Source organism: Neophocaena asiaeorientalis, unplaced genomic scaffold (assembly GCF_003031525.2).
Source record: "Neophocaena asiaeorientalis asiaeorientalis breed wild unplaced genomic scaffold, Neophocaena_asiaeorientalis_V1.1 scaffold106, whole genome shotgun sequence".
Classification (NCBI taxonomy): Eukaryota; Metazoa; Chordata; class Mammalia; order Artiodactyla; family Phocoenidae; genus Neophocaena; species Neophocaena asiaeorientalis.
In genome coordinates, this window is record NW_020172597.1 from 194,763 (window position 1) to 219,605 (window position 24,843).

The following is a 24,843-nucleotide window of genomic DNA, read 5'->3' on the forward strand; positions in this document are numbered from 1 at the left end:
CCAAATTGGGGCAAGGGCTGCAGCTGTCGCACTTTTTCCAAATCTCCAGATAACCACCCTCGCTGCTTATTCAGGGATGTGGGTTATTAATGGTGGCAAGAGTGGGCTGGATTGAAAGGAAAGCTGGATATACTGCATTAATAGACAGGGGACTCACCTACATAATTCTTAGCAGATGGTTACTCTATTGAGACCAGCTTGAGACATCAAATTCCCTAGTCTCTTAGGATTCTGCAAGTAAAACTGGGTCTCTCCTGTCATTGAATTACCTTGAGACTCTCAGCCTCTTTGAAGGGAACCTTGATACCAGTAACATCATCCCTCTTGAAGAGACCTTCTGTTCCCTAGTAATGGCCAAGGAATCACTAGACTGCAAGCTCCAAGAGGGCAGAGACCATGTCCGTCTTACCACTGCATTTCTAATGCCTAAGATAGTAGGCATCCAATAAATACATTTTGATGGAAGGAAGTAACTCTGCAAGCTACTTCTGATATAAAATCCAAAAAATGCTATTGAAGTAGCCCCAGGCAAAACACTGCCCTGACTAAAAGACAAAGCCAATCTGGCCTAGCACAAGAGTTTGCCAAACATGGGCATATCATCAGTGTTGGGGGAAGTGAACCAGGGCTGAGGGCCAGATGGTGTCATGGCAGCAGAACAAAGTCCTCTTCCAGAGGAAAAGTATCCCTGGCTGAAGAAGAAACAAGTAGCCAACAAGCAGTCGTGCTCCTTAGTGGCATGTTACAATTACAGGAGATGCACAACACAGCCCACCCTGTCATGGGCTTCAACCAACCTCAGGCCTGAATGGAGGCCTACTTCTCCTGACAATGCGGAAAGGCCAGCTGCCTACAGTATACTCTAAAAAAATGTGGGGATTGACATCCCACTAGACAGAGGTTTAAGAAGCCAGCAGAGACCTCAAACCTACTGCCTACGGGGTCATCTTGGGATAAGACAAGAGTCTAACCAAGCAGGATTTTATGTCATCACATCATAATGACTACTACTAAGCAGGATTTTATGTCATCACATCATAATGACTACTACTAAGCAGGATTTTATGTCATCACATCATAATGACTACTACTAAGCAGGATTTTATGTCATCACATCATAATGACTACTACTAACATTTGCTGAATGGTTATTTATGCACCTGGGAGTAGGCTAAGCACTTTGTGTGAACATTTCATTTAATCTTCGTAACAATCCTATCAGAGGTACTGTCATTCTTGTTTTGTAGATGAGGAACCTGATGAAAGGTGGGTTTCAGTAATACCACCCAGTATATAATAGAACCAGGACTCAGATACAGGCTTGTCTGACTCCTGAGTCCATGCTCCATGCTCTTGGCCACTCTGCCTCCTGTTTCTTGCTCAGTTGATGAACTAGGTAGGTGGTCAAGACCAATTCTTACAACTTCTCTCTAAAACATATCCAGTAGTGTCTGGAATCAAAAGTGGTTAAAGGATCTTAACCACACACACTGTCTTTTCTTACGGAAGCTCTTGGATGGAGGATCAGAAAGTTCAAAGGGCAGGTCCTCAAACCAAGAGCTGTGCATTTTAACCCAAACTGTTCAATACTACTCACCTGAGAATAGATGTCCAAAGAGTAACCACACACACAGTCTTGATCATGTTCCTGCTGATTCCACACAATGTCTGGACCAAGGCCTTGCTTTGGTCCTGCAATTATTCTGTTTTTATAAATTCCTCCACTACTGTATTATTTCCTCTCTGAGGAATTCCTAAGGAGAGTCAATTTAAGACAGCTTTTAAATTGAACTGGATCTACTGCCCAATTATGCCATTTTCTTAACCCTCTTCACTTTATCACACAAGTTAGGAAATAAGTCTGTGTTTGCATAATGTTTCTAAAGGGCAAAAAGAACCCACCAAAATTATAGTTTTTCTAGCTAGAGAGAAGGACTTAAGATGATTATCTTTTACGGAAGAGTATTTAAGCAAGAGACAATTACTTCATTTCATTGGGAGAGAAGCTAACTTTAGATAATTCTGATTGGTCTTACCGAAGTCAATTAAATTGTGATATAAAAAGATCCCATAGACTTGCTCAATGCTAGCTGAATTTTAGAATCAAAAAGCTTGCATGGTTTATGTTAACGACCAGAAAACTCTACCTCCCCCAGCTGCGATGTACTCAAGTCATTATCACAATCTGAGGAGACAGATTTAGGATTAATAATTTATTACCTTCCTGTAGTGCAATGCAGTTAAGAATATAGGACAGCTTGGCAGGAGAAAGTTCCTGCGGAAGGCTCATCGCTATGAGGTGTATTCCATTAGTCATCCACCTTAAATGAGGTGCCCAGCAGATACAAGAAGAGCAGGGATATAATGCCACCCAAAAACTCTCTGGAAAATGCTTTTCTCCTAAAGATAAGAACAATGCATGTTCAAAAAATATTATTCTCTTCAACGACAAAAGATACCACTTGGTCTGACTGGTACAACAGGGGCTACAGCCCTCAAAGTACAACTAAAAGGTGGGGGCAAAGGAAGAAAGTGAGTTCAGGTGCCTTCTGTCTGTCAGGGGCAAATGCGAGCAGTTATAAGAACAAAATGAGAATGGCAACTAGTGGAGGAAGACCTCTTGCTAAGCCAGAAGCTGTCTCTGTCCCATCTGCAGTCTCTGTGAGGGCTGAGGGTGATAATTAATCTCTCCCATCCAAAGTTTAGGACTAATGAAAAAAATAAAACCTGGCAGTTAGAGGTAGATGGAGACCAAAATATCATCTTTATAAGTGTAAGGTGACTGGAGAACATAACTTAGATGTATAATCACAAATGGGCTTCCTAATACTTTCCTACACTGAATTAAACTTACCAATTGGACAAATGCAGGCTGTCTTGGCATGGGCAGACCAGTTAGAGCATGGCAGGGTGAGAATACATGAAAATCCTGAAGACTAGCCATTCCACACAACAGAATTCTTTTCCAATATCACCAAACAGAAAAATCGCTCTTCCATTCACGGAGAGTGTCAGAGAAAGGTGGGAAAAAGAGAACAAAAATTACCTTCCCGGGAAATGAAGTGCCCACTTAATTGGCCAATACTGAAAAACAGAGTATGAAAGATTGATTCTCCTTAACATGTATATTCCAAGGTGGTCCTATTTCTAGCATTATCTTCAGGTTAACCCAACAAACCTTTATTGCTACCTACTACATGCTATATGTTAGGTATGTAACTATGAGTAAAACAGTTTCATGAAGTAGACACATAAGCAAATAATCATAGCAGACTTCTGCTCCCAGCCATGATGGAACTGGTACCAGACTCACAATCTACCATAAATGACTACGAAACTGGATAGAATACTTAAGACAACTGTTTTCCATAAGAATATAATAGTCAGTGCAAGATTACAATCTCTGAGAGAAGGGAAACTTGAAGTGAGCCCCATAATTGCCCAGTTCTCTTTTAAGGGACAGCTTCTCAACCACAGCACAGAAAGCTGGACCCCAAACAGAACAGAGGGTTCTCACCAAGCCCAAGGAGCAGAGATCTGAATCTGGCTAGAATTTGAGTGGCAGGACACTGGAGAAGGAGCTGTGAAAAGAGCAGATCCCAAAAGGCTCAGGGCTAGGACATAAAGGCACAGGTTTGTCATATACTAGATGTTACATCGATGAGAAGGAGACAGGATCACTAGAGGTCAAGCAGTGCTGGGGTAGGAGGTAGGAGCATTTTAGAATTCCTGCTCTGCCAAAGTGAAGAAATCACATTAACAACACAGACCAGCAGACACTAGAAAGGCCTTCAGGAGGAAAGACCACATTCTAGGGCAAAACCTACTCTGAACCTCTCCTCACAAAGCCTAAAACCAACACAGTATAATACGGCATAATAATAGAGAAATATATAGACGCTATGAGAACACTAAAGAACAAGTTCAAATCAAGGCTTCAGGGAAAGCACCAGAAAGGAGCTTATGTTGACCTGAATCAGAAAACATCAGGCAGGGACTTCCCTGTTGGCACAGTGGTTAAGAATCCACCTGCCAAAGAAAAGAATACATCAGAGAGAATGGTAATGACATAGGCAGAGGAATGGAGTACTCTGTGGAAACATGAAATGGCACTCTATGAAAAGCAATTTGAATGTGGAAGAGAAAAAGGAGTATAGGATGCTTCAGGGATTTCTACCTAAGTATACGAGTAGAGGTGATCTTCGCACCGCTACAGGGAATAAAGGAGGAAGAGGGGTAAAAGATCGTGAGTTCAGTCTTGATATATTAAGTTGGAGGTAGCTGGGAGACATCCAGTTGGAGATGTGTGACATACAGGTGGCTATGTGGTCTGGGGCCCAGGAGAGAAGTGAATTGAACACATATAGACTTGGGAGTAGTGAGCACACAGGTTACAATTATGGGAAAGAATGAGATTGCCCAGGGAGAGCGCACAAGTGTGAGACAAGAAAGGGTAGAAACAGAACCCTGAAGAACAAAACATTTAAGGGACAAGCTGAGAAGGAAGTGTGGGAAGAATTAGAAAGTGCGATGCATCAGCTGTAAGGGAGAGCAAAGAAAAGCATGCTGTAACTTAAGGCAACTGAGGAAAGGGTATCAAGAAAGTAGTCAAAGGTGTCAAATGCAGCAGAGATGTTAAGTAAGGTAAAAAGTAAAGGTGTCAAGCTAGGGAAGTCACTGGTTACCTTGGTAAAAGCCAAGGTTTAGGCAGAAGCCACACCTCACTGGATTCAGAAGAGGACAGAGGTGGGAGAATAGAGACAGCAAATGTGGTCTGCTCATTCAGAAAGCTTCCCTGACTGGGAAGGCTAAGCCAGGAACCTGGCTAGAGGTCCCTCACAAAGAACAGTGCCTGGCTCAATAAATATTTGTTGAATGAATAAGCAATAATAATAAAAATACAACAAATAAATAATCTGTACCCATATGGTTATTTGACCAGTCCTTGTTTCTAATTGTATCAGTTTGTCTGTCTGCAAAGTGGATATGTATTAGGCCCAAGCCAAGTTCCATTTCCTTCACGAAGCCTTCCCTGATTCTTCTAACCTTCAACAACCTCCTCTATGACAATCAAAACACAGACAGTAACAAGTGTTGGTGAGGACATGGAGAAATTGGAACCCTAATACATTGCTGGTGGAAATGTAAAACGGTGCAGCAGCTGTAGCAAACAAAAAGTTAAACAAAGAGTTACCATATGATCCAGCAATTCCACTCCTAGGTATAGATACAATGAAATATTATTCAGCTATGAAAAGGAATGAAGTACTGATATATGTTACAACATGAATGAATCTTGAAAACATTACCCTAAGTGAAAGCAGCTAGACATAAAAGGCCACATATTGTATGAATTCATTTATATTAAATGTCCAGAATAGGCAAATCCATAGAGTCCAAAAGTAGCTTAGTGGGGCTTCTCTGGTGGCACAGCGGTTGGGAATCTGCCTGCTAATGCAGGGGACACGGGTTTGAGCCCTGGCCTGGGAGGATCCCACATGCCGCAGAGCAACTAGGCCCGTGAGCCACAACTACCGAGCCTGCACAGACGTCTGGAGCCTGTGCTCCGCAACAAGAGAGGCCGCGATAGTGAGAGGCCCACGCACCGCGATGAAGAGTGGCCCCCACTTGCCACAACTAGAGAAAGCCCTAGCACAGAAATGAAGACCCAACACATCAAAAATAAATTAATTAATTAATAAACAACTTTGAGGAACTAATTCATATTAAAAAAAAAAAAAAAAGTAGCTTAGTGGTTTCCAGAAGCTAGGGGAGGGAGAAAGAGGGAATGACTGCTGATGGGTATGAGGTTTCTTTTAGGAGGTGAGTAAACTGTTCTGGAATTAAATCGTGGTATTACATCTCAATTAAAAAAATAAATAACTTCATCTAATCTCTTACTACAGAACTCCTAAATTCTACCCATCTACTTACCCCTAAATCTACTGATTTGCATTGAGTAAAATTACTCTCTCCAGTGAGAGAGAGGTTCCTTGAAGACACAGAGCCTCATCAATTTTCTCCTGGACTACTATTTCATTAGCTTTCTAACAGATATCCTTACCTCTAGCCCTGACCTCCCTCCCCTTTCCATCTTTGTCCCATCCCCACCATTACCATTCTTTCATATTCCAGCAAAAATGTTCTAGAAATTTACCGGTATTATTCTTCTGCTTAAAGTTTTCACTAGCTCCCAATTTCCTAAGGCAATTCTCTCCAAAGTAGAGTTTTTGCTTACCAGAAGTGCACAAAACAAATCATTGGGATATGAAAAGAAAATATTAAAACTATTTATATTTGTTTTGGGCATCTCTCATAAACATAAGACATTAGTACAAAGGTGCTGATTATAATGTATAAACAAACAAAAACTGGGGCACATCTTCAACATTTTTTATGGATATAAGTACATAATCAAGAAAATTTGTAGACCATCTGCCTTAAAAGATTAAAATCAAAGCTTCTTTCCATGGCATACAAGATCCTTCATCACCTGGCCACCATCTGCCTCTTCAGGAGTTGCCATTCCAGCTTTGCTCTTTGCATTTCAGCAGCACTAAACTGCGTATAGAGTTTCCTTTATTTACCAAAAGCTGTTTCATAATTTTGTGCTTTTGCTCTTGCAATCCCATTGCCTGGGAATACCCTTCGAATCCTTCAAATTCAACCTTCAAATTTCTGGTCAGGCATCAGTTTCTCTGGAGAGAATTCTTCAGTTCTCCCCCTTCATCTCTAAGCTAAATGCTTCTCTGGTTGCAGTAGCACTCAGGGCATGGTATCCCTCTGTCTTTTCACTTACCACACCATAGTATTTATACATCTATCTCCCTCATTAAACTGGGAGTTCTTCCAGGGCAGGAATTGTGTTGTACTCATCTTTATTTTATTTTATTTTTAATTTTTATTTTTTTTGCGGTACACGGGCCTCTCACCGCTGTGGCCTCTCCTGCCACGGAGCACAGGCTCCGGACGCGCAGGCCCAGCGGCCATGGCTCACAGGCCTAGCATGTGGGATCTTCCCGGACCGGGGCACGAACCCACGGCCCCTGCATCAGCAGGCGGACTCCCAACCACTGCGCCACCAGGGAAGCCCTGTACTCATCTTTATTACCCTCATGCTTAGCCCAGGACCAAACTCCTAATAAGTTCTCAAAAATTGGTTCTGAATTGGATTCTTTTTCTCTGTACTCAAAATACTTATTAACTAACTCTGTAATCTACTTCCCAGAAGTAAGGGAATAACAATAAAAGTTTTCATAGCCAATTGTTAGCTTCTGGAGTACATCAGCCTCAATGACCCTCCTTGGTTTAGGTTTCCAATGCTGGTTCCGGCCCTCTCCTGTGCATGCGCCATATATAACTCTTCAGATGCACACATTCTTTCTTTAGATGTTAAAATATTTGTGAATATTTTAATCAGATCTTGTTGTTCTCAAAGGCATTATGTCTCTTTAAAGTGCCTCTACATACCCTTACCTCGATTGTGTTCATTTTAAGCTTTAACTCTCAAATGATAGATTGTGTTGATTTTAATTGTTGATTAAATTATTGTTTTATTAAATTATTATTTATTTAAATTATTTAAATATTTATTTAAATTATTAAATTATTGTTGATTAAATTGTTGATAGATTGTTGTTGTTTCTCAAAGGACAATTCCCTTATTGCTAAATTATTATTCAGTCAACAAATATTTTTATGGTGCATCTACTATAGGTCAAGCCCTTGGTACTTGCTAGAAATAGCTGGCGTGAGCAACAGGCAAAATCTCTGCTCTCAAGAAGCTGACAATCTATAAGAGGAATTTCCAAATTCTTGGGGTCACTTCATGTTTTTCTCCAGATACTGATAATCCCCAGGTCCAAAATGCTATTTTAAGCCATGTAACAATAACGTTAGACAAAAAAATAGTAATTCAATGGCTCAAAAGGAAAACACAGAGCATCTTTTATCAAATTGTAATCACTGCTTCCTAGCAGTGGGCTCCAGCACTGAACCCAAAGCTGAAATAAAAAATAAGCCCACTATACATAAGTCAGTGGGTACCTGGGGCTCTCCCAAAGATGGAGAAACTGCTAAGTGATAAACAGGAATGGGGATAATTGGAGAGCTGCTTTGTTTAGTTTTTCAGGAATAATTTCTATAATCCATGAGCTAAAGACAACAGCAAACAATCAAGAATGTATTTTATCAGGGAAAACGTAAGAGCTCAGATAAAAACTAAACAAATTCATGAGTAGATAAATACTGACTCAGGCTACCAACAATAGGTTTTTGCTGCTGTTGTTTTGTTGTTGCTTCTTCAGATAGGTTTTACCCCCCCACTTATAAAAAGAGTTAACATGTACCCTGGAAAACACAGAAAAGTATAAAAAGATAATAATTCCACTACTCAAAAAATATATAAACATTTAGTTATATATCTTGTTTCAGACCTTCTATTACATAAAAATATTTTTTTCTTTTCACAAAATTGACACCAATTTTGAATATGAATATGCAACTGTATATCGTGCTTTTTCATGCTTAACATTAGGAGCATTTCCCATGTACTTGTTCTTCTAAAATGTGAATTTTTTTTTTTTTGTTTTTGTTTTTTATTTTTTTTCTTTCATTTTTTTATTTTGTCCTTTTTTGTTTTATTTATTTAAAATGTGAATTTTTAAGTCAGGTAATATTCCACCGTGTGGACATGCCATAATCTCACCACTCCTATTGTGGGGCAGGTTGTAGCAACGTTTTGCAACACAGAATAAATAAGTGTTGATGACTGCTCTCATTCACAACCATCTAAATATGTCCTTGAGGTAAATTCCTAAAGGGGGAATTACTAAGTCAAAGAATATGAACTTTTTAAGGATCTTGATTTATGCCAGAAAGTTCTCTGTTCAAACTCTCCAGCACAATAGGAGGACTATTGGCAGCACTAGATATTTTTACTTTGATTTTCATCAATATGATAGGTTAAAAAGGATTTCTCATCTTAATCTGCAGCTCTTCAGTTAGTAATGAGAATGAACATTTTTTTTAATGCTTTATAAATTTTAATTTCTTATGATACTCTGCTTATGTCTCATTCATTTTTGCTATTAGGACACTGTGTTTTTTTAAAAATTGATGTAAAAGAGCTCTGATAAATTAAAATACATAAAAAAATCTGTCTGTCATGTATTGCTTGCATGTTCCCTCAGTTTGAACACATATGGCTCTTGGTTCTTCCATGATAAAAGCTCCAAACTTTTCCAAAATGGAACTGGTACAATCTAATTCCCATCATAACCACTCCTACCAATACCACCTTTGCACCTTTATACTCAATCTGTTCCTTAGGGTGCTGTCTTGAAGCACCAGGCTCAAGGGATACTAAAGAATAGCCCAGTGAGACCACAGTGCCATGTTTAACCAACTAGCTTGCAAATACAGAAGCTCTCAGCAATGCTTCTTCCTCCCCTATACTCAGAATCCCTCAAATAACAAGCTCATCCTCGTTCAGGGCAAAAAAACTGTCTTTGGTCCTCCAAAAGATCACCTGCGGTTGGAAGGCAGCATAGCAGAAGAAAAAAAGCGTGAGCTCTAGAGTAGAAAAAGCTGCATTTAGATTCCTGGCTCTGTCATGTTCTTGCTGTATGACCTTGGTCAAGTCATTTTGCCTCCCTGGGCCTCAATTTCCTAACTACAAAATAAAACTATCTGTTTTCTGGTTATCATAAGATTAAATGGAACATGTAATGTTTACAGCCAGGGGTCTGGTATGTGGTAGGTGAACTTCAAAAAGTGTGGGTACTCTGATGGTGCTAAATCAGTTACTTATTTAATTCAAATGATCTTACATAAAATGTTGGCTTGAAATAGTTAGCTGTCCCAGCAAAGCATCATCTGGGTAAAAAACATTTAGGTCAGCTTTCTGTCAACTGCAATTTCCACTGCTATAATTATGCAATCATCAACCACCACCGCAAAACAACAAAAACCCCAAAGCTGATGTTACTGAAATTGTTAAATACAGTAATTACTTGATTCTCAAGATCATGGCCACCAACTCCTTTTGGAAAGCAACAGAAACTTTTCTAATTATGGGGGCAAAAGACGGATTAGTTGTCCCAGACAGTGGGCTCTACAACAGAAGTCTTTTGGTCATTGCCCAGAACGGCAACATACTGAGAAGTCATTCTCAAATTGCTGTTTCCTCACATTTCATACTCTGAAAGGTACAATGTCAACAAAAGAATGAAAAGGAAAAAAAAAAGACAGAAAAAAAGGATATTCTTTGAGATTTAGCCTTTTTGGCACTTTTTCCTGGCAAGAGGTAACAGACTGGTGAAATAATCTCTAGGAGGAAAGCATACTTTATAAAATCTATCAGCATAACCCCATTCTACGGAAGAAGCAAGGAACACATTCTCCCTCTAAGTATAGAGTGTAGATTCCTTCAGGAAAGGAAAGAAAGCCAAGTATCACTTATGTTCAGAGAATTGTACTACACGCTTTAATTATATTATGTTTTAAGTCAAGTTATGAGGTAGATCTTATGTTTCCTTACAGACAATAGGTAACTTGCTCAATGTTTTATAGTCATTAAGTGGAAAGAAACATCCAGCTCCAGGACCCAGGTCCTTCTAACTTTGAAACCTTTTTCTTTTCATTACATCTTCATCAAATCTCAAAATGATCATGCCAATCCTCCTTTATGAGAAATAACCCAGGGACTTCCCTGGCGGTCCAGTGGTTAAGACTCCATGCTTCCACTGCATGGGGCACGGATTCAATCCCTGGTGGGGGAACTAAGGATCCCACATGCTGAGTGGCAGCGGCCAAAAAAAAAAAGACAGAGAAAGAACCCAATTTAAATTTTGGTTTAAAACAAAACAGACAAATAAACCCAACAAACTAAGTGTCCACCTAAAGGATGACCACTTCTGTCAATTAGCAGGTTGCTTTTCTGGCTCCTACTAGTCTTTAAAATGAACTGAAAGACTCACACCGAGTACGCTTTTTAAAAAATCTTAAATATATAAAGAAAATGGTACCTGTTGACAGCCACAGAGCACTGAAGCAGAAGCAAATATAAAACAGGTACAAGCTTTTCAACCACTTCACAGATGTCTGCCAACAAAATCCTGATAAAATCCAAGAAGCACGGCTTGGCTTGATTCCCAGCTTCTCCATGGCCTTCCAGACAGGCAGAACCAGTCCACTAGAAAGACAGAAAAAGAAATTATATGCCAAGTAATTAATAATTGATTCCTCGAAATGCAGAGTGCTAGAGAGTGTGACAGATTAGGGAGAAGGGAATTTTCAAGTTTGTCTTTCACTGCTCATACCTGCCTATAAATTTCAAAGCTGAGCTTTGGCATAGCCTATAATTATCAGGATAAAAACATAGCCAGGGATATGAAATGAATCCACTGTAAAACTGACACACTTTATATTCCATATTTTCTAATCTAACATCATCTGTGTGGAACAATGGAAAGCATACCAGACTGAAAAAAAAGATCTGAACTTCAGTTCCAGTTCTGCTACTAACAGCTTTGTGACTTTATACAAATACGCTTTCTTTTTTTTTTTTTTTGCGGTACGCGGGCCTCTCACTGTTGTGGCCTCTCCCGTTGCGGAGCACAGGCTCCAGACGCGCAGGCTCAGCGGCCATGGCTCATAGGCCTAGCCGTTCTGCGGCATGTGGGATCTTCACGGACCGGGACACGAACCCATGTTCCCTGCATTGGCAGGCGGACTCTCAACCACTGTGCCACCAGGGAAGCCCAATACAAATACGCTTTCTTACCCATGAAAAGAAGAGTTTAGAGCATCAGAGGTAAACTAATCTGAAGGCTTTTCTAGCCATGTTTTTTAAAAATTTTAATGTGATTGTCTTTAGGCAGGGCATGCACTCTCCAGTTTGCTACTGTCCCCACCACTCTTATCTTTAAATTCTATCCAGTTTACACTTTGATGTCACCTTCCTGATCCTTAGAATCATTAGCAATTCCTGACTTAAATTCATATAGCCATTCAACAAGGATTTACACAGCCCCTATTTTGTACTAGGCATTGTGCTGGCTACTCCATAATCTAAAGACCAAATGATTTAGGTCCCTTCAAGAAGAAAAAATGACTTTCCATCAGTTTCTTCTCTCTTACACAACTTCCCTATATTGTATAAATTATTATATAAACCTTGGCAGTATTACGAGGATTGACTGAGTTCTGAAGAAGCAATTTAAAAATCTTCTGTCCCGGGCTTCCCTGGTGGTGCAGTGGTTCAGAATCCACCTGCCAATGCAGGGGACTCGGGTTCGAGCCCTGGTCCAGGAAGATCCCACATGCCGTGGAGCAACTAAGCCTGTGCACCACAACTACTGAGCCTGTGCGCCTGGAGCCTGTGCTCCGCAACAAGAGAGGCCACGATAGTGAGAGGCCCGCGCACCGCGATGAAGAGTGGCCCCCGCTCGCTGCACCTAGAGAAAGCCCTCGCACAGAAACACAGCAAAAATAGATAAGTAAATAAATTTATTAAAAAAAAAACTTAAGCCGCAATTTCCTCACAAATGTTTAAAAAAAAAAAAATCTTCTGTCCCGGACTTCCCTGGCCACACAGTGGTTAAGAATCCGCCTGCCAATGCAGGGGACTCGGGTTCGAGCCCTGGTCCAGGAAGATCCCACATGCCGTGGAGCAACTAAGCCTGTGCACCACAACTACTGAGCCTGCATGCCACAATTACTGAAGCCCGTGCCTAGAGCACGTGCTCCACAGCAAGAGAAGCCACCGCAATGAGAAGCCCACGCACTGCAATGAAGGCTAGCCCCCCTGCTCACCGCAACTAGAAAAAGCCCGCGCGCAGCAACGAAGACCTAAGGCAGCCAAAAGTAAATAAGTAAAAATAAAAATCTTCTGTCCTAAATATGCACCTGTCATGCACATCTGGAAAATGGCACAGACTGACAACCCCAGCCCCAGCCAGCACTGTATGGGTTGGATATCAATACTGATTAACACCAGGAAATAGACAAACACACACAGAACTGCAAAACTAAGGCAAAGCCCACCCAAGAAAAAGCTTTCACTGAGCCTTAAGCATCTGAAGGACTTCATCTTTCTCATTCACTTCCATCCATTCCTATTTCTAGCGGTTTGTCATTGTATGTTAGGGAGCAGGGGGCAGAAAGGAAGTGTGCAGGTCAGACACATGCTCAAAAGATTATGAAATGGAGCCTAAGTTAGAAAGTATATCCTGCAACTTTTCCAGCCTCCCAAGATGGAATGAATGAGTGTGCATGTGTGCGTGTGTGTGCACGTGTGTGCATATGAATCTTACCCAACACATTTCTGCCTACCACAAAAGGATTTTAAATTCAAGGTGACTCAACACCTGTCATCAATTGTGTGGCAGGTGGGCGATAGAAGCATAAAAGAAATGAATAGGTTTTGAAATGGGAGTAATAAACACCACTGGATTAGCAAGCTGATTAGAAGGGCAATGTCTCACAAACCATGCATGAGAGAGGCAGTTATTTTCATGTGAACTCCCAACCAGTCATTCCTCTGAAACCTACAATTGCCTAAGGGCACAAATCACTGCTAGGGTCCAAAGGCTTGCTGACCAGAGGCAGGAACACCACCAAGATCCAAATGGCTTGTTACAGAATCAAAGGGAAACAGCCCAGGGAGAGAACACACACCTCCACAATACTTGACAAATGAAAATCTAGAAAAGCTTGCAAGAGTTCTGGCATTTAGGGCGTTACAAGTACACCCGAAATAAAAGCACTCTCTGTTACAGCAGCTGTTCAGACAGCGCAGGGGGTAATGTTTACTTAATGCTTCAGGTTGATGGGGGAATGTATCATAGTTCAGTCTGTCAGCTACATATGTGGAACTCCATTTATGTACCCAGAGATAAGATATGTTTGAACAACGACAGAGCAAGTCTGAAACAGCCTATTCAGCTGGTATGAGTAATTAAGAATAAAGCTCTTAAAAAAAAAAAAGTCTCAGATATTTGGGAAAGTTACAGAACAGACTGCCATGAATAGCTTTGCTTATATTTGTAGACACTGTTTTCCAAATAGCTGGAAAAATGAACAGATTGTTCTGGGAGGTCGTGTTTCCAATTTGTTCCTAGCTTCCAGTCTGTTCATCAGATAAGAAAGCACAAGGAGAGTCAGCTAATACTCTTCACCAACTGCATCTATCTTCGATTGCGCACAACCACGGTGAGAGGAAAGAAAGCAAAGCTTTCCTGGAATCTCGCCTGAGGTCTTTTCTCTTGACTTCCTTTATTTCACCTTTGTGCTCACTGCAGCCACCACAGGACCCCTCGGTAGGGCATAATTTCCAAGTCCTGAATAAGGCAGGTTTCGCATCGTAATTTACACGTAGTGCTCAGCCCCGCCCCCCTTATTCAGCATCAACTTGCTGTCCTGGTGGGTAGAACAAACACCAGAGACTGAAGCTAGCGGGTAGAGAGGAAGAAGGCCAGCAGCGTCTCCCGGCTGGTCTGTCTGTCTGGGGATGGAGGGAGCCGCAAGACCAGGCCCGGGCCCGAAAGAAGCGGGGTTCAGCCTGAGACTCGAGCTCCGCACCTACAAAGCCAGAAGCAGCTGGCTGCCCTAGCCGGGCCAGGAGCGCCACCTCCGGGTCCCAACACCCGGCCAGCGCACCCCCAGAAACAGCCCGTCCCACTTGCCCCTCCCCTGAGCTCGTGGTACTCGGCCCGGCAGCCAGCCGCCCCCGGCCACCTACCGGGGCTCAAGGCCACAAAGCGAGGCCCCGGCTCTCGGCGGCCTCCGCCTCCTCCAGGTCCATGGGGTCGGGGCCCCAACCTTCGCTCCCCTCACCCGGGGGAGGAGGAAAAGGAAGAAGGCAATGCGGGTTCCCCACCCGGACAGCTCACTCTGGCCTCAGCCTCCCTGGACAGCGACGGCGGCCGGAAACGCCGCCCCCTCCCACCTCCCGGACTCAACCCGGAAACACACTCTTGATGCTAAACAAGCCCTCCTGTCCCCCCGGAAGCTCAATTCCAGCCGCGAGCCCGAGGGGGAGGAGGGGTAGTGCTGGGGAGTAGAACTACGCACGAGCGAAGGAACCTGCGTCCCCAGGCTGTCGCCTCCCGCTCTCCAGAAGCGGTCTGCACCTTCGCCCGCCCTGCGCGAGGCCCAGGCCCCAGACTCTGGCAATACCCACAAGCAAGATGGCGGCAACGGCAGCAGCCCCTACGGCTTAGCGCCCAGCTGTGCCATTGGCTAGAGCCTGGAGTGAGGCCGTCGCGGATTGGCCGAGAGCGCTGCGGGGGTGGGGGTGGAGCTGCAGCAGCCTGGAGCCGGGAGTGGGCAACGCGGCGTGAGCAGCGGCCCCAGGCTCCCGGAGCACCGCGCTCGGAGAAGACTTCGCCGCTCGGGGCCGCAGCCTGGTGAGCTCAGCCCCCTTCAAGCCCTCCCTTACATCCCAACCGGGGCCACTTCGAGCCGGCGCCTATCGATGCCGACACACCCCGGGGACCCTATCGCGACTCCATCGCGCCATATCGCGACATCATCGTGCCTTGTCGAGACTCCATTTTGCCACAGCCCTTCTCAATATATAGCTATATATTCTTTAAAAATTTGCTCTGTCATCTTTGGGGGCTGTCCCATGTCGTGGTTTTGCCGTGATCTCTCCGTGACATAACCGCGCCATCGTGAAGTGTGATCTCATCGCCGCCCTGTCGTGACTTCATCAATGTCGTGTTGTGACCTGGCTGCGGCGGGACAGGTGGTGACCGTCAGGAACCCTCCTTCCCTTCTCATCTCCCCATCTCAGCTGCCCCTCTTCGATTATCCGGCTTTTGGAGTCTCCGTTGTCCTGGGAGCTACCCGGGACCCCTTCTTGCTTCTCCAGCCCCTGCCGGCGTCCACAGGCTGGTAGCCGGGCGGGGAGGGTGAGGAGAGGGAGCGCAAGGGGTTAATTCTGCTGCTGCTTCTGCTGCTCCGCTGCTGCAGCTTCTGCCCGAGGGAGGGAAAGGAGAGGAGGCACGGAGCCTGCGGGGGCGACTGAGAGCCCTGGCTGGAGGGATGGGGTCTCCAGAGGGCCCTCTGAGCTTTCCCTGGTTAGCACCTTGCTTCCTCCCTTCTGCTGAAGCTTGTCTCCTGTCTCTCCTGAAGAAGGGAGGGGAAAGGAAACCTAGGATGCCCTTTTCCCTCATGCCAGCCTGAGTCCGGATAATCGAACTTCACCCGTGTATGTCTCCATTCCTCCCTGTCTGTCCTCACCACTCCCTCCCTGTACGCCTGGTGGAGGGAAACAAAACCTGGCCTCTGGTGCCAGGGAGCAGCTGAGCAGTGGGGCCAGCCCCCTCCCACCCCCAGGAGACTGGTGAGGAGAGCTGTCCAGCTGAGCAGCAGGATGCATGGTCCTTCTTTCCCACTTTCCGGAGGTGACCTTGGACCAGGGTCCCTTCTTCACCCCTAAGGACTTGAGGGTCCAGCCCCTTAAAGGGGCTCCCCCAAGGGAGGTCAGTCCTGAGGAGTCCATCCCTTCTGATCCTCCCCTCCCTCTGTGCTAATCCCTCCCTCCCTCCCTCCTCCACTCCCTCCTCCACTCCCACCCCTCCTCTGCAGAGGGATGCTCAGTCCCTCTTGTGTTCACAGTTGGGCAAGGCGGGCATCATGGCCTCGGATTGTGAGCCAGCTCTGAACCAGGCAGAGGGCCGAAACCCCACCCTGGAGCGCTACCTGGGAGCCCTCCGTGAGGCCAAGAATGACAGCGAGCAGTTTGCAGCCCTGCTGCTAGTAAGGAACTGACTGACAGTTGGGAGGTGGGAAGGGCTGGGTGGTTGGGCTCCCTAGGAATGGGGTCAACAAGTCCCCAAGGATATATAGGTGGTGTTGGTAACCGTGGAGGCACCAAAGAAGGCCCAAGGCACCTACCTGTGGACTCATTTTTGCTCCCCTGCGTATGGGAGCAAAGGGGAGAATGGGGGTGAATAAAGCTTGTGGCCCTAGGAGCCTTGGAGGAAGCTGAGTGGGTCTGCTCTCTGGGGCGTCCCAGAGCAGATGGGAGCTGACTCATAGGGTTGCAGCAGCAGGTAGTAACTAGTGCAGAATACCTGAGGGCTGGGGATGTTTGTTCTGGAGGTGGAGAGCGTAGCAGACTGGAAGTGACTGGGAAGGGGTCCTAGGGGATGGCCAGGATGCGTATGTAGGTTGCGGGTGAAGAATCTGGTTCGGGGCTTAGCCCTGGAGGAACCCAAGCTGGGGACAGCAGAACAGGAGCTGCAGTGCTGGGAAGGGGTGGGGGGGGGGTGAAGGGACACACTGCAGCAGAGGAGGTGTTTAGGTGAAATGTAAGGGGAAATGTTTTGACAGGCAGAGCGGCGAGACCCAGGAGCCATTTCCCCTGAGAAGGTGGCGGGAGTGGATCAGAGACTTCTCTGGAGAGAGCAATTAGGGAGGGACCCCAAATCCTTGGAGAATTTTAAACACTGAGTTCTAAGCCTCTTCCAACTCAGGATGTGTTGGACATCGGGAAGAATTTAGCTTAGACATCAGGAAGAACTTCCCAACTAACCAGGTAATGAAACAGTAGAGTGAGTAGTTGAGGAGGACCTGACCTCCCTTCCACAGGGATCACAGATGAGGGATCCCAGAGGTCACACCTGTCTGCCTCTGGGGAGAAGGAAGGAGCTGGATGAAGTGATCTCTGGGAGACCTCCTGACCCCAGAGTGAATCTTGTTATATAACCTAGTCCTGCTAATGGTCAACCCCCAGAGTGCAGGGGACAGTCTTTGCCACCCCTTCCTTTCATCCTGCTGATAGCATATACCTCCCTTAGGTGACCAAGGCAGTCAAAGCAGGTGACATCGATGCCAAAACTAGGCGGCGGATCTTTGATGCTGTCGGCTTCACCTTCCCCAATCGTCTCCTGACTACCAAGGAGGCACCGGATGGCTGCCCTGACCATGTTCTCCGGGCTTTGGGTGTGGCCCTGCTGGCCTGCTTCTGCAGTGACCCTGAACTAGCTGCCCATCCCCAGGTCCTGAACAAGATCCCCATCCTTAGCACCTTCCTCACAGCCCGGGGGGACCCTGACGATGCTGCCCGCCGTTCCATGATTGATGACACCTACCAGTGCCTGACAGCTGTGGCAGGCACACCTCGTGGGCCCCGACACCTCATTGCCGGTGGCACCGTGTCTGCCCTGTGTCAGGCATACCTGGGGCATGGTTATGGCTTTGACCAGGCCCTGGCACTCCTGGTGGGGCTGTTGGCCGCTGCTGAGACACAGTGCTGGAAAGAGGGGGAGCCTGACCTGCTGGCTGTTTTGCGGGGCCTCAGCGAAGATTTCCAGAAAGCCGAGGATGCCAGCAAGTTTGAGCTCTGCCAGCTGCTGCCCCTCTTTCTGCCCCCAACAACTGTGCCCTCTGAATGCCTCCGGGATCTGCAGGCCGGGCTGGCACGGATCCTGGGCAGCAAGCTGAGCTCCTGGCAGCGCAACCCAGCACTGAAGCTGGCAGCCCGCCTGGCGCACGCCTGCGGCTCCGACTGGATCCCAGCGGGCAACTCCGGGAGCAAATTCCTGGCCCTGCTGGTGAATCTGGCATGCGTGGAGGTGCGGCTGGCACTGGAGGAGACAGGCACAGAGGTGAAAGAGGATGTGGTGACCGCTTGCTATGCCCTCATGGAGTTGGGGATCCAGGAGTGCACCCGCTGTGAGCAGTCACTGCTTAAGGAGCCACAGAAGGTGCAGCTTGTGAGCGTCATGAAGGAGGCCATCGGGTCTGTCATCCACTACCTGCAGCAGGTGAGGGTGCAGTGCCCCACCCGAGGGGGCCCAGTGTGGGAGGGGGAGCCAGAAGGCAAGGGAAAGGGGGAAGTGAAACCCGGAACCTGGGATATGGGGAGACAGAGAAGACGTTCCTACCTACCTACGGAGGGCTGATCCTGCAGCACTCCAGGGAGTAGTGTGTGGCCAAGCCTCCCTCTCCCTCCCTGAGCCTCCACACAAGCACCATACCACACACCATATGTGCACTCCCATCACAGTACACACACGCACACACACAACACAGAAACCTCCTACTCACAACCCTCCCCCCGGTCCACACACACGAAAGTGAAGCAGTCTGTTCTGTTCAGTCTACAGCATGGCCTTACACACATACACATACAAACTTGTACAGGGAAAAGGAGCAGGGCTGCCTGCTTCCTGTCCTCTGTGGAGGGTCTGCTAACTCCATTTGATCACCTGCCCCAACATCCCTCCTGCCTGACAGTCCAGCTCTCCTGTCCTGCAGATGTTCCCTCAGCACTCCGGTCTCTTTTTTTTTTTTTTTTGCGGTACGCGGACCTCTCACTGTTGTGGTCTCTCCCGTTGCGGAGCACGGGCTCCGGACGCGCAGGCTCAGCAGCCATGGCTCACGGGCCCAGCCGCTCCGCGGCATGTGGGATCTTCCCGGACTGGGGCACGAACAGTGTCCCCTGCAAAAGCAGGCGGACTCTCAACCACTGTGCCACCAGGGAAGCCCAACACTCTGGTCTCTTTAGTAGCCTGCTCCAGCTGCATACCCCACACACCGTGCCAAGCTCCCATTGTCTCATTCTTTCTGATTTAGCCCAAAGTGGGGCTTCTCTCCTGGCCTCCCACCCCAGGTCAGAGCCGCTGTAGAGGGAGTGTTTTCTTAGCTTTGGACCTGTGGGTCTCCTTCTAGCCTTGAGATGCTTTAGAGGCTGAGTCCCAGTGAGTGCAGGGGCATGTTGTCTAAAGTCCAGTTCCCTCAGCAGGCATGCCCTGAGGGCCTGCTCTGTGCCAGCCCCCGGTTGAGTGTGTCCCAACCATGCGCTGGCTTCTGGGTACATAGGGCCTGCCTTTGCAGGGCTCACAGGCCAGCATTCCCTTCCACTTGTGTTATTCCTAGCCTGGCCGGCATGCTGGCCAGGCAGGGGAGGTCCTCTGGTCCTGCTCCATCTCAGGGGAGCCCTTTGGCAACAGGTGGGGCCAGAGAAGCAGAAGGAGCCCTTTGTGTTTGCTTCCGTGCGGATCCTGGGTGCCTGGCTGGCCGAAGAGACCTCATCCCTGCGCAAGGAGGTCTGCCAGCTGCTGCCCTTCCTCGTCCGCTATGCCAAGACCCTCTACGAGGAGGCCGAGGAGGCCAATGACCTCTCCCAGCAGGTGGCCACCTTGGCCATCTCCCCCACCACCCCGGGGCCCACCTGGCCAGGGGATGCTCTCCGGTGAGTTTGTAGTTATGGTCTGTTCAGCCAGAATGTGCTAAAGGAAGGAGTAACACGGATACCTCCCCTCTCCCCACACTGGGCTGTGCTGGGCTTCCTGACGGGGGCCTGAGGTGTGGTAGTATTTCTGTTTGTTGGGGGTGGGGTGAGGGGTTGTTCCCTCAGGACACCTGGGCTTCCTAGTCTCACCTGCCAACCCCAGGTTACTCTGTAAAGAGAGAACTGCTATTGAGCACCTGCTGCCTGCCAGGCATTCTACTGTACCCTTTACCATTTTGATCTCATTTGGTCCACGCAGCAAATCTAGGACAGAAGTCTCATCCACATCTTCAGGATGAGGAAACTGAGACTAAAGGAGGTTGAAGTAATTTACCCACACTCACAGCCCAAGTTTGAGCCCAGGCCTGTGCTCTTTCTGCAGTGCCTACAAAGATGTGTTTTCCTTCTCCCCTACTTCCCTTTCTCTTAGATGGGGTGCCCCCCCCAAAAGGGAATCCTGGTGCCTTCATTTCTCCCCACACACATCTGTCCCTTCTACACCCCCAGGCTCCTCCTGCCCGGCTGGTGCCACCTGACAGTCGAAGATGGGCCCCGGGAGATCCTGATCAAGGAGGGGGCCCCCTCACTTCTGTGCAAGTACTTCCTGCAGCAGTGGGAACTCACATCCCCTGGCCATGACACCTCAGTGCTGCCCGACAGCGTGGAGATCAGCCTGCAGACCTGCTGTCACATCTTCCTCAACCTTGTGGTCACTGCACCGGGGCTGATCAAGTGAGGCCGGGGAGGAATTGGAGGAAGCAGGGGTCCTGCTCAAACTTGCCCCAAATCTCGGTCTCCTACTTCGCTTCCCTGTGCCCATGGGTTCCTATTAGTGTTAGAATGAAAGGGTCTCAGAATGGAAGAGAGAGCCACCCCACACAGGGAATTGGTATATGTGGAAGCCCTCTGGGCATGTATGTCTACCTGCTTCAGCCATAACCCAGTCTCTGCTCCCCAGATGCCACGGATGGGGCCCAAAGTTAACTGTTCACCCTGCTGCCTAATTTCTTGCCAAACCCTGGCCTGGTAAAGCTGGGAGCCCAGCATCCCAGGTTTCCTCAGGGCTTGGTCTGGCTCCACTAATCTCCCGCCTCCCATCTTTCGCTCCCTTTCTCCCCAGGCGAGATGCCTGCTTCACTTCTCTGATGAACACCCTGATGGCGTCGCTGCCCGCGCTAGTACAGCAGCAGGGGAGGCTGCTTCTGGCTGCCAATGTGGCCACCCTGGGCCTCCTCATGGCCCGGCTCCTTAGCACCTCTCCAGGTAAGCCCTGGGGACCCAGTCCTAACAGACGGAAGCAGAAGACCTGGGTGGACCTGCTGTGTTCTGGGCATAAGTCATCCTTTTCTGAAATTCTGAACAGAATTTTCCAGTCAAGGAAATCTCTGAAGTGCGTCTCCCTCCCCCGCCCCACCCCACCCTTCTTCCCCAAATGATAACGTTTTCTTCCTTCTGAAGCCTTTTAAGGCAAGGTCTGGTGGGTGTAAGTACAGGCCCGCTCGGAGGCACAGGCTTAAGCACCTGGAATCCCCAGCAGCCCGAGGAATCTGAATTCTGTGTTTTCAAGGTGGAGCCGCCCCCTCCCAGGCCTTGAGTCAGAAACATGACTTTTCTCCATTGAGGTTTTTCTGTGCTCGGCACCGCACCTCGTGACAGGCTTCGGTGCTCCTGTGTACTTACCTTCCCCACCTCCCACCTCACTCTGGCTGCATGCGGTAGGGAGGGGCATCCGCTTCAGCCCCCTGCCAGCCCTCTGTGTCTCCCACTTTGGCCGTGGGTGTCTGCTTGGGTCCCTCTGTCCCTGCCTGTTCCCTGTACCCCATCTGTCTGGTTGGAGGAGCGGCACAGATGCCTGGGAACAGGGTGTAATGAGCCTGTACCCTCAGCTGCCTCTGCTCCCTGTGGGGGGGGGGGCCCAGTAGGGTACCTGGCAGCTGGAAGGGGAGCACGTCCCAGTAGACCAGGAGCTCCCCCCTTCCCTCTAGCCCCTGAGCTCCCTCAGATCCAGGCTGCATGTCCACAGCCCCTGAGTAGAGCCACAGTGCCGGTTCACCCACAAATGCCACCAGGTTAGCCTAACAGCCTCGGGAAAGCATCTGCAGTGCCGGGGCCGAACCCCTGCAGGCAGGCGAGCCAAGCCTGGACCCCAGCCCATGGTCCCCTCTGGCACCCTCTTCTGGCCTGAGAATCAAATTGCTGCACCCTCCTCAGCCTACAAAGTACGAGGCCCAGTGGAAGCTCCCATCACTGCTCAGGCTACAGGAGGGTCCGACCGCGAGGCAGTGTCCCAAGTTACATTTCATTCTCACCACAGAGTTCTAAGATTAGCACTATTGGCCCCATTTTACTAGTGAAGAAACAAGACCCAGAAAAGTGAATTAACCAAGGTCACACGCTGAAGTCAGAGGGAGGGTTTGAACGCAGGCAGGCTGATTCCAGGCTATGCTTCGGCTCCTGAGTATGCCCCCCAGGAAGGGAAGGGGCTGGTGAGGCAGCTCGTTCATGCCCCCCTCCCTCCTTGCCTTCCAGCTCTTCAGGGAACACCAGCGTCCCGAGGTTTCTTCGCAGCTGCCATCCTCTTCCTGTCGCAATCCCACGTAGCACGGGCCACACCTGGCTCAGACCAGGCAGTGCTGGCCCTGTCCCCCGACTACGAGGGCATCTGGGCGGATCTACAGGAGCTCTGGTTCCTGGGCATGCAGGCCTTCACAGGCTGCGTGCCCCTGCTGCCCTGGCTGGCCCCCGCCGCCCTGCGCTCCCGCTGGCCACAGGAGCTGCTCCAGCTGCTGGGCAGCGTCAGCCCCAACTCTGTCAAGCCTGAAATGGTAGCCGCCTATCAGGGTGTCCTGGTTGAGTTGGCACGGGCCAACCGGCTGTGCCGGGAGGCCATGAGGCTGCAGGCAGGCGAGGAGACGGCCAGCCACTACCACATGGCCGCCCTGGAGCAATGCCTGGCAGAGCCCTGAGGGGGCATCCACTGCGGACAGACCCGGGGGCGGGCGGCAAGGGAAGGAGGGAGGAGGCATCTCCCCTGAAGCCCCCAAGTTGGACCCTCTCCCCCAACTTCCCCCCGCTAAACATCCCAGCTTTCTGGCTTTTCCGAGGGTGAGGGCATGGTGCCCATCCTTCAAGTGTAAGGAACTGCGTCACGCCCCCTGGGCCTGCTCAGGGGCAGGGATTGGCTTGGAAACCAGCATGGCTGTTCCTGCCCGGCCGGGGGAGGTTGGAGCAGCCCGCAGGGAGGGCGGCACTAGGTGTCATTGTGCCCGATGTCTGGCTCCCTCGCAGGAGGGAGGCCCCCAGATGGGACAGGGCTGGCAGGAGCTGGCTGCTTCAGCCCATGTGCCCTGCCGGCCAGGGCGTGGGCTCCCCTAGACTGTGGTGCCCCTCTGGACTTCCAGGTCCACGTCCTTTAAATTGGCCATTTGGTTCTTGCCCTTGGCCCCCTTGGGCAGAGAGCAGGCTCAGGCCGTTGACATCACAATTCTTCCTATCAACTTCAGTGACCCCGGGGTCTGAACTGCCTCAGCCTTCCAGGGCAACCTGGGGCAGGCAGCCCTGGTGGGGGGGGGTCGGGAAGCCTTCCACCTGAGCTTCCTTGAGGGGACCCAGGAGCCCTTGGATCCTGGTCTGTAAGCTTTTGTGTTGTGTTGCAGCAGAGTGACAGTGAGGGTTGGGGAGTTATTTATTTTGCCTGCCCTTTTCCCTGCTTGGACACCTGAGCATCTGATCCCTGTCCCCTTGGTGCCATATGGCCTGGCTGGAGACAGGAACCGAAGGGATGCTTACCCAGAATCCGCATGTTTCCCTAGTGACTGCACCCCATCACCATCCTAGTGCCTGGCTTTAACTCCCACCCCTGCTTGTGATTCCTCTCTGCAGAGAGACGCGACTGGCGGCTCCAGCAGGGACTACCTTTCTTATGAACCTGATCCCTTGCTTCCCTCTCCCCTTCCCTCCCCCAGTGCGTTCTGTGATCGCCCAGTTCAAAGCTGTGCACATGTGGACACTCAATAAATGTTCATTGGTGACAAGATGGCTCCTGTGTGGTCTGTCCTGCACCTTCTTCCTTCCAGGCCCCAGCAGCTCGCAGCACACATGCCCTGCGAAACACACTTCACAAGTGTCATCTCATTCAGCCCTCCCAAGTATCCAATGAAGCAAACGTCATCCTGATTCTCCAGGTGAAGAAACTCAAGCAGGGGTAGGTGATTTGTTCGAGGTGTTACAGCCAGTACGTGCCAGAGTCAAGGCTCCATGCGGGCCATCCAACTTCTCAGCCCACACGCTTCAATGCCAGATCAGGTGACACACTCCTATGTTGATGTGGCGAGGCCTCTGGGGGGGCTCTTGTGCTCCTGTGTACAAACGAAGTTACGCCCCTCCACGTCAGCAGACTGTGGCCAAGTGGCACTGCCACATCCTCCAATGTTTAAAGGGAAGTCAGAAATCTTAGTGTTTCTGTGAAATCTGATTTTGAATGTTGATATTTTTAATTAAATCAGTACTACCCCAACAGAACAGCTGGAGGCCAAACGTGACTTTCAGGCCACCACTTGTTTACTTCTGTTCTATGCCAAGTGAGAAGGGGAAGG

The 24,843-nt window shown here is 48.6% G+C and overlaps 2 protein-coding genes across 4 annotated transcripts in view; one reads left to right on the forward strand and one right to left on the reverse strand.

Moving 5' to 3' along the window:
- KIAA0319L (KIAA0319 like) overlaps window positions 1-15,302 on the reverse strand; it is a 105,613-nt gene extending 90,311 nt beyond the window's left edge. The window contains exons 1-2 of one of the 2 annotated variants that reach the window (XM_024738734.1): window positions 15,076-15,302; window positions 11,028-11,194 (exon numbers count right to left, since the gene is read on the reverse strand). In XM_024738734.1, the coding sequence (XP_024594502.1) occupies window positions 11,028-11,166 (139 nt within the window). In that variant the 5' untranslated portion in view covers window positions 11,167-11,194; window positions 15,076-15,302. Of the gene's footprint in view, window positions 1-11,027; window positions 11,195-14,743; window positions 14,929-15,075 lie in introns of those variants that run through there. The other variant, XM_024738735.1, reaches the window with a different exon arrangement.
- Window positions 15,303-15,323: 21 nt separating this feature from the next.
- On the forward strand, window positions 15,324-24,282 carry NCDN (neurochondrin). Of its 2 annotated transcripts, none has more exons than XM_024738737.1 (7): window positions 15,324-15,410; window positions 16,627-16,767; window positions 17,811-18,779; window positions 19,968-20,209; window positions 20,756-20,980; window positions 21,369-21,511; window positions 22,778-24,282. In XM_024738737.1, exons 2-7 carry the CDS (start codon window positions 16,645-16,647, stop codon window positions 23,212-23,214), a joined length of 2,139 nt encoding a protein of 712 aa, XP_024594505.1. In that variant the 5' UTR covers window positions 15,324-15,410; window positions 16,627-16,644; the 3' UTR covers window positions 23,215-24,282. The 2 variants fall into 2 exon arrangements, with proteins under 2 accessions (XP_024594505.1, XP_024594504.1); XM_024738736.1 differs by lacking the exon at window positions 15,324-15,410 and adding an exon at window positions 15,690-15,751 and having other exon boundaries at window positions 22,778-24,279.
- The last annotated feature ends 561 nt before the right edge of the window (window positions 24,283-24,843 follow it).

Bases quoted from the DNA above. Each gene is read 5' to 3' on its own strand.
- NCDN (XM_024738736.1), top strand. From the start codon at position 15,719: ATGTCGTGTTGTGACCTGGCTGCGGCGGGACAG. The intron at 16,768-17,810 runs GTAAGGAACTGA...TACCTCCCTTAG, and splicing joins AGTTTGCAGCCCTGCTGCTA to GTGACCAAGGCAGTCAAAGC. The intron at 21,512-22,777 runs GTAAGCCCTGGG...CTTGCCTTCCAG, and splicing joins GCTCCTTAGCACCTCTCCAG to CTCTTCAGGGAACACCAGCG.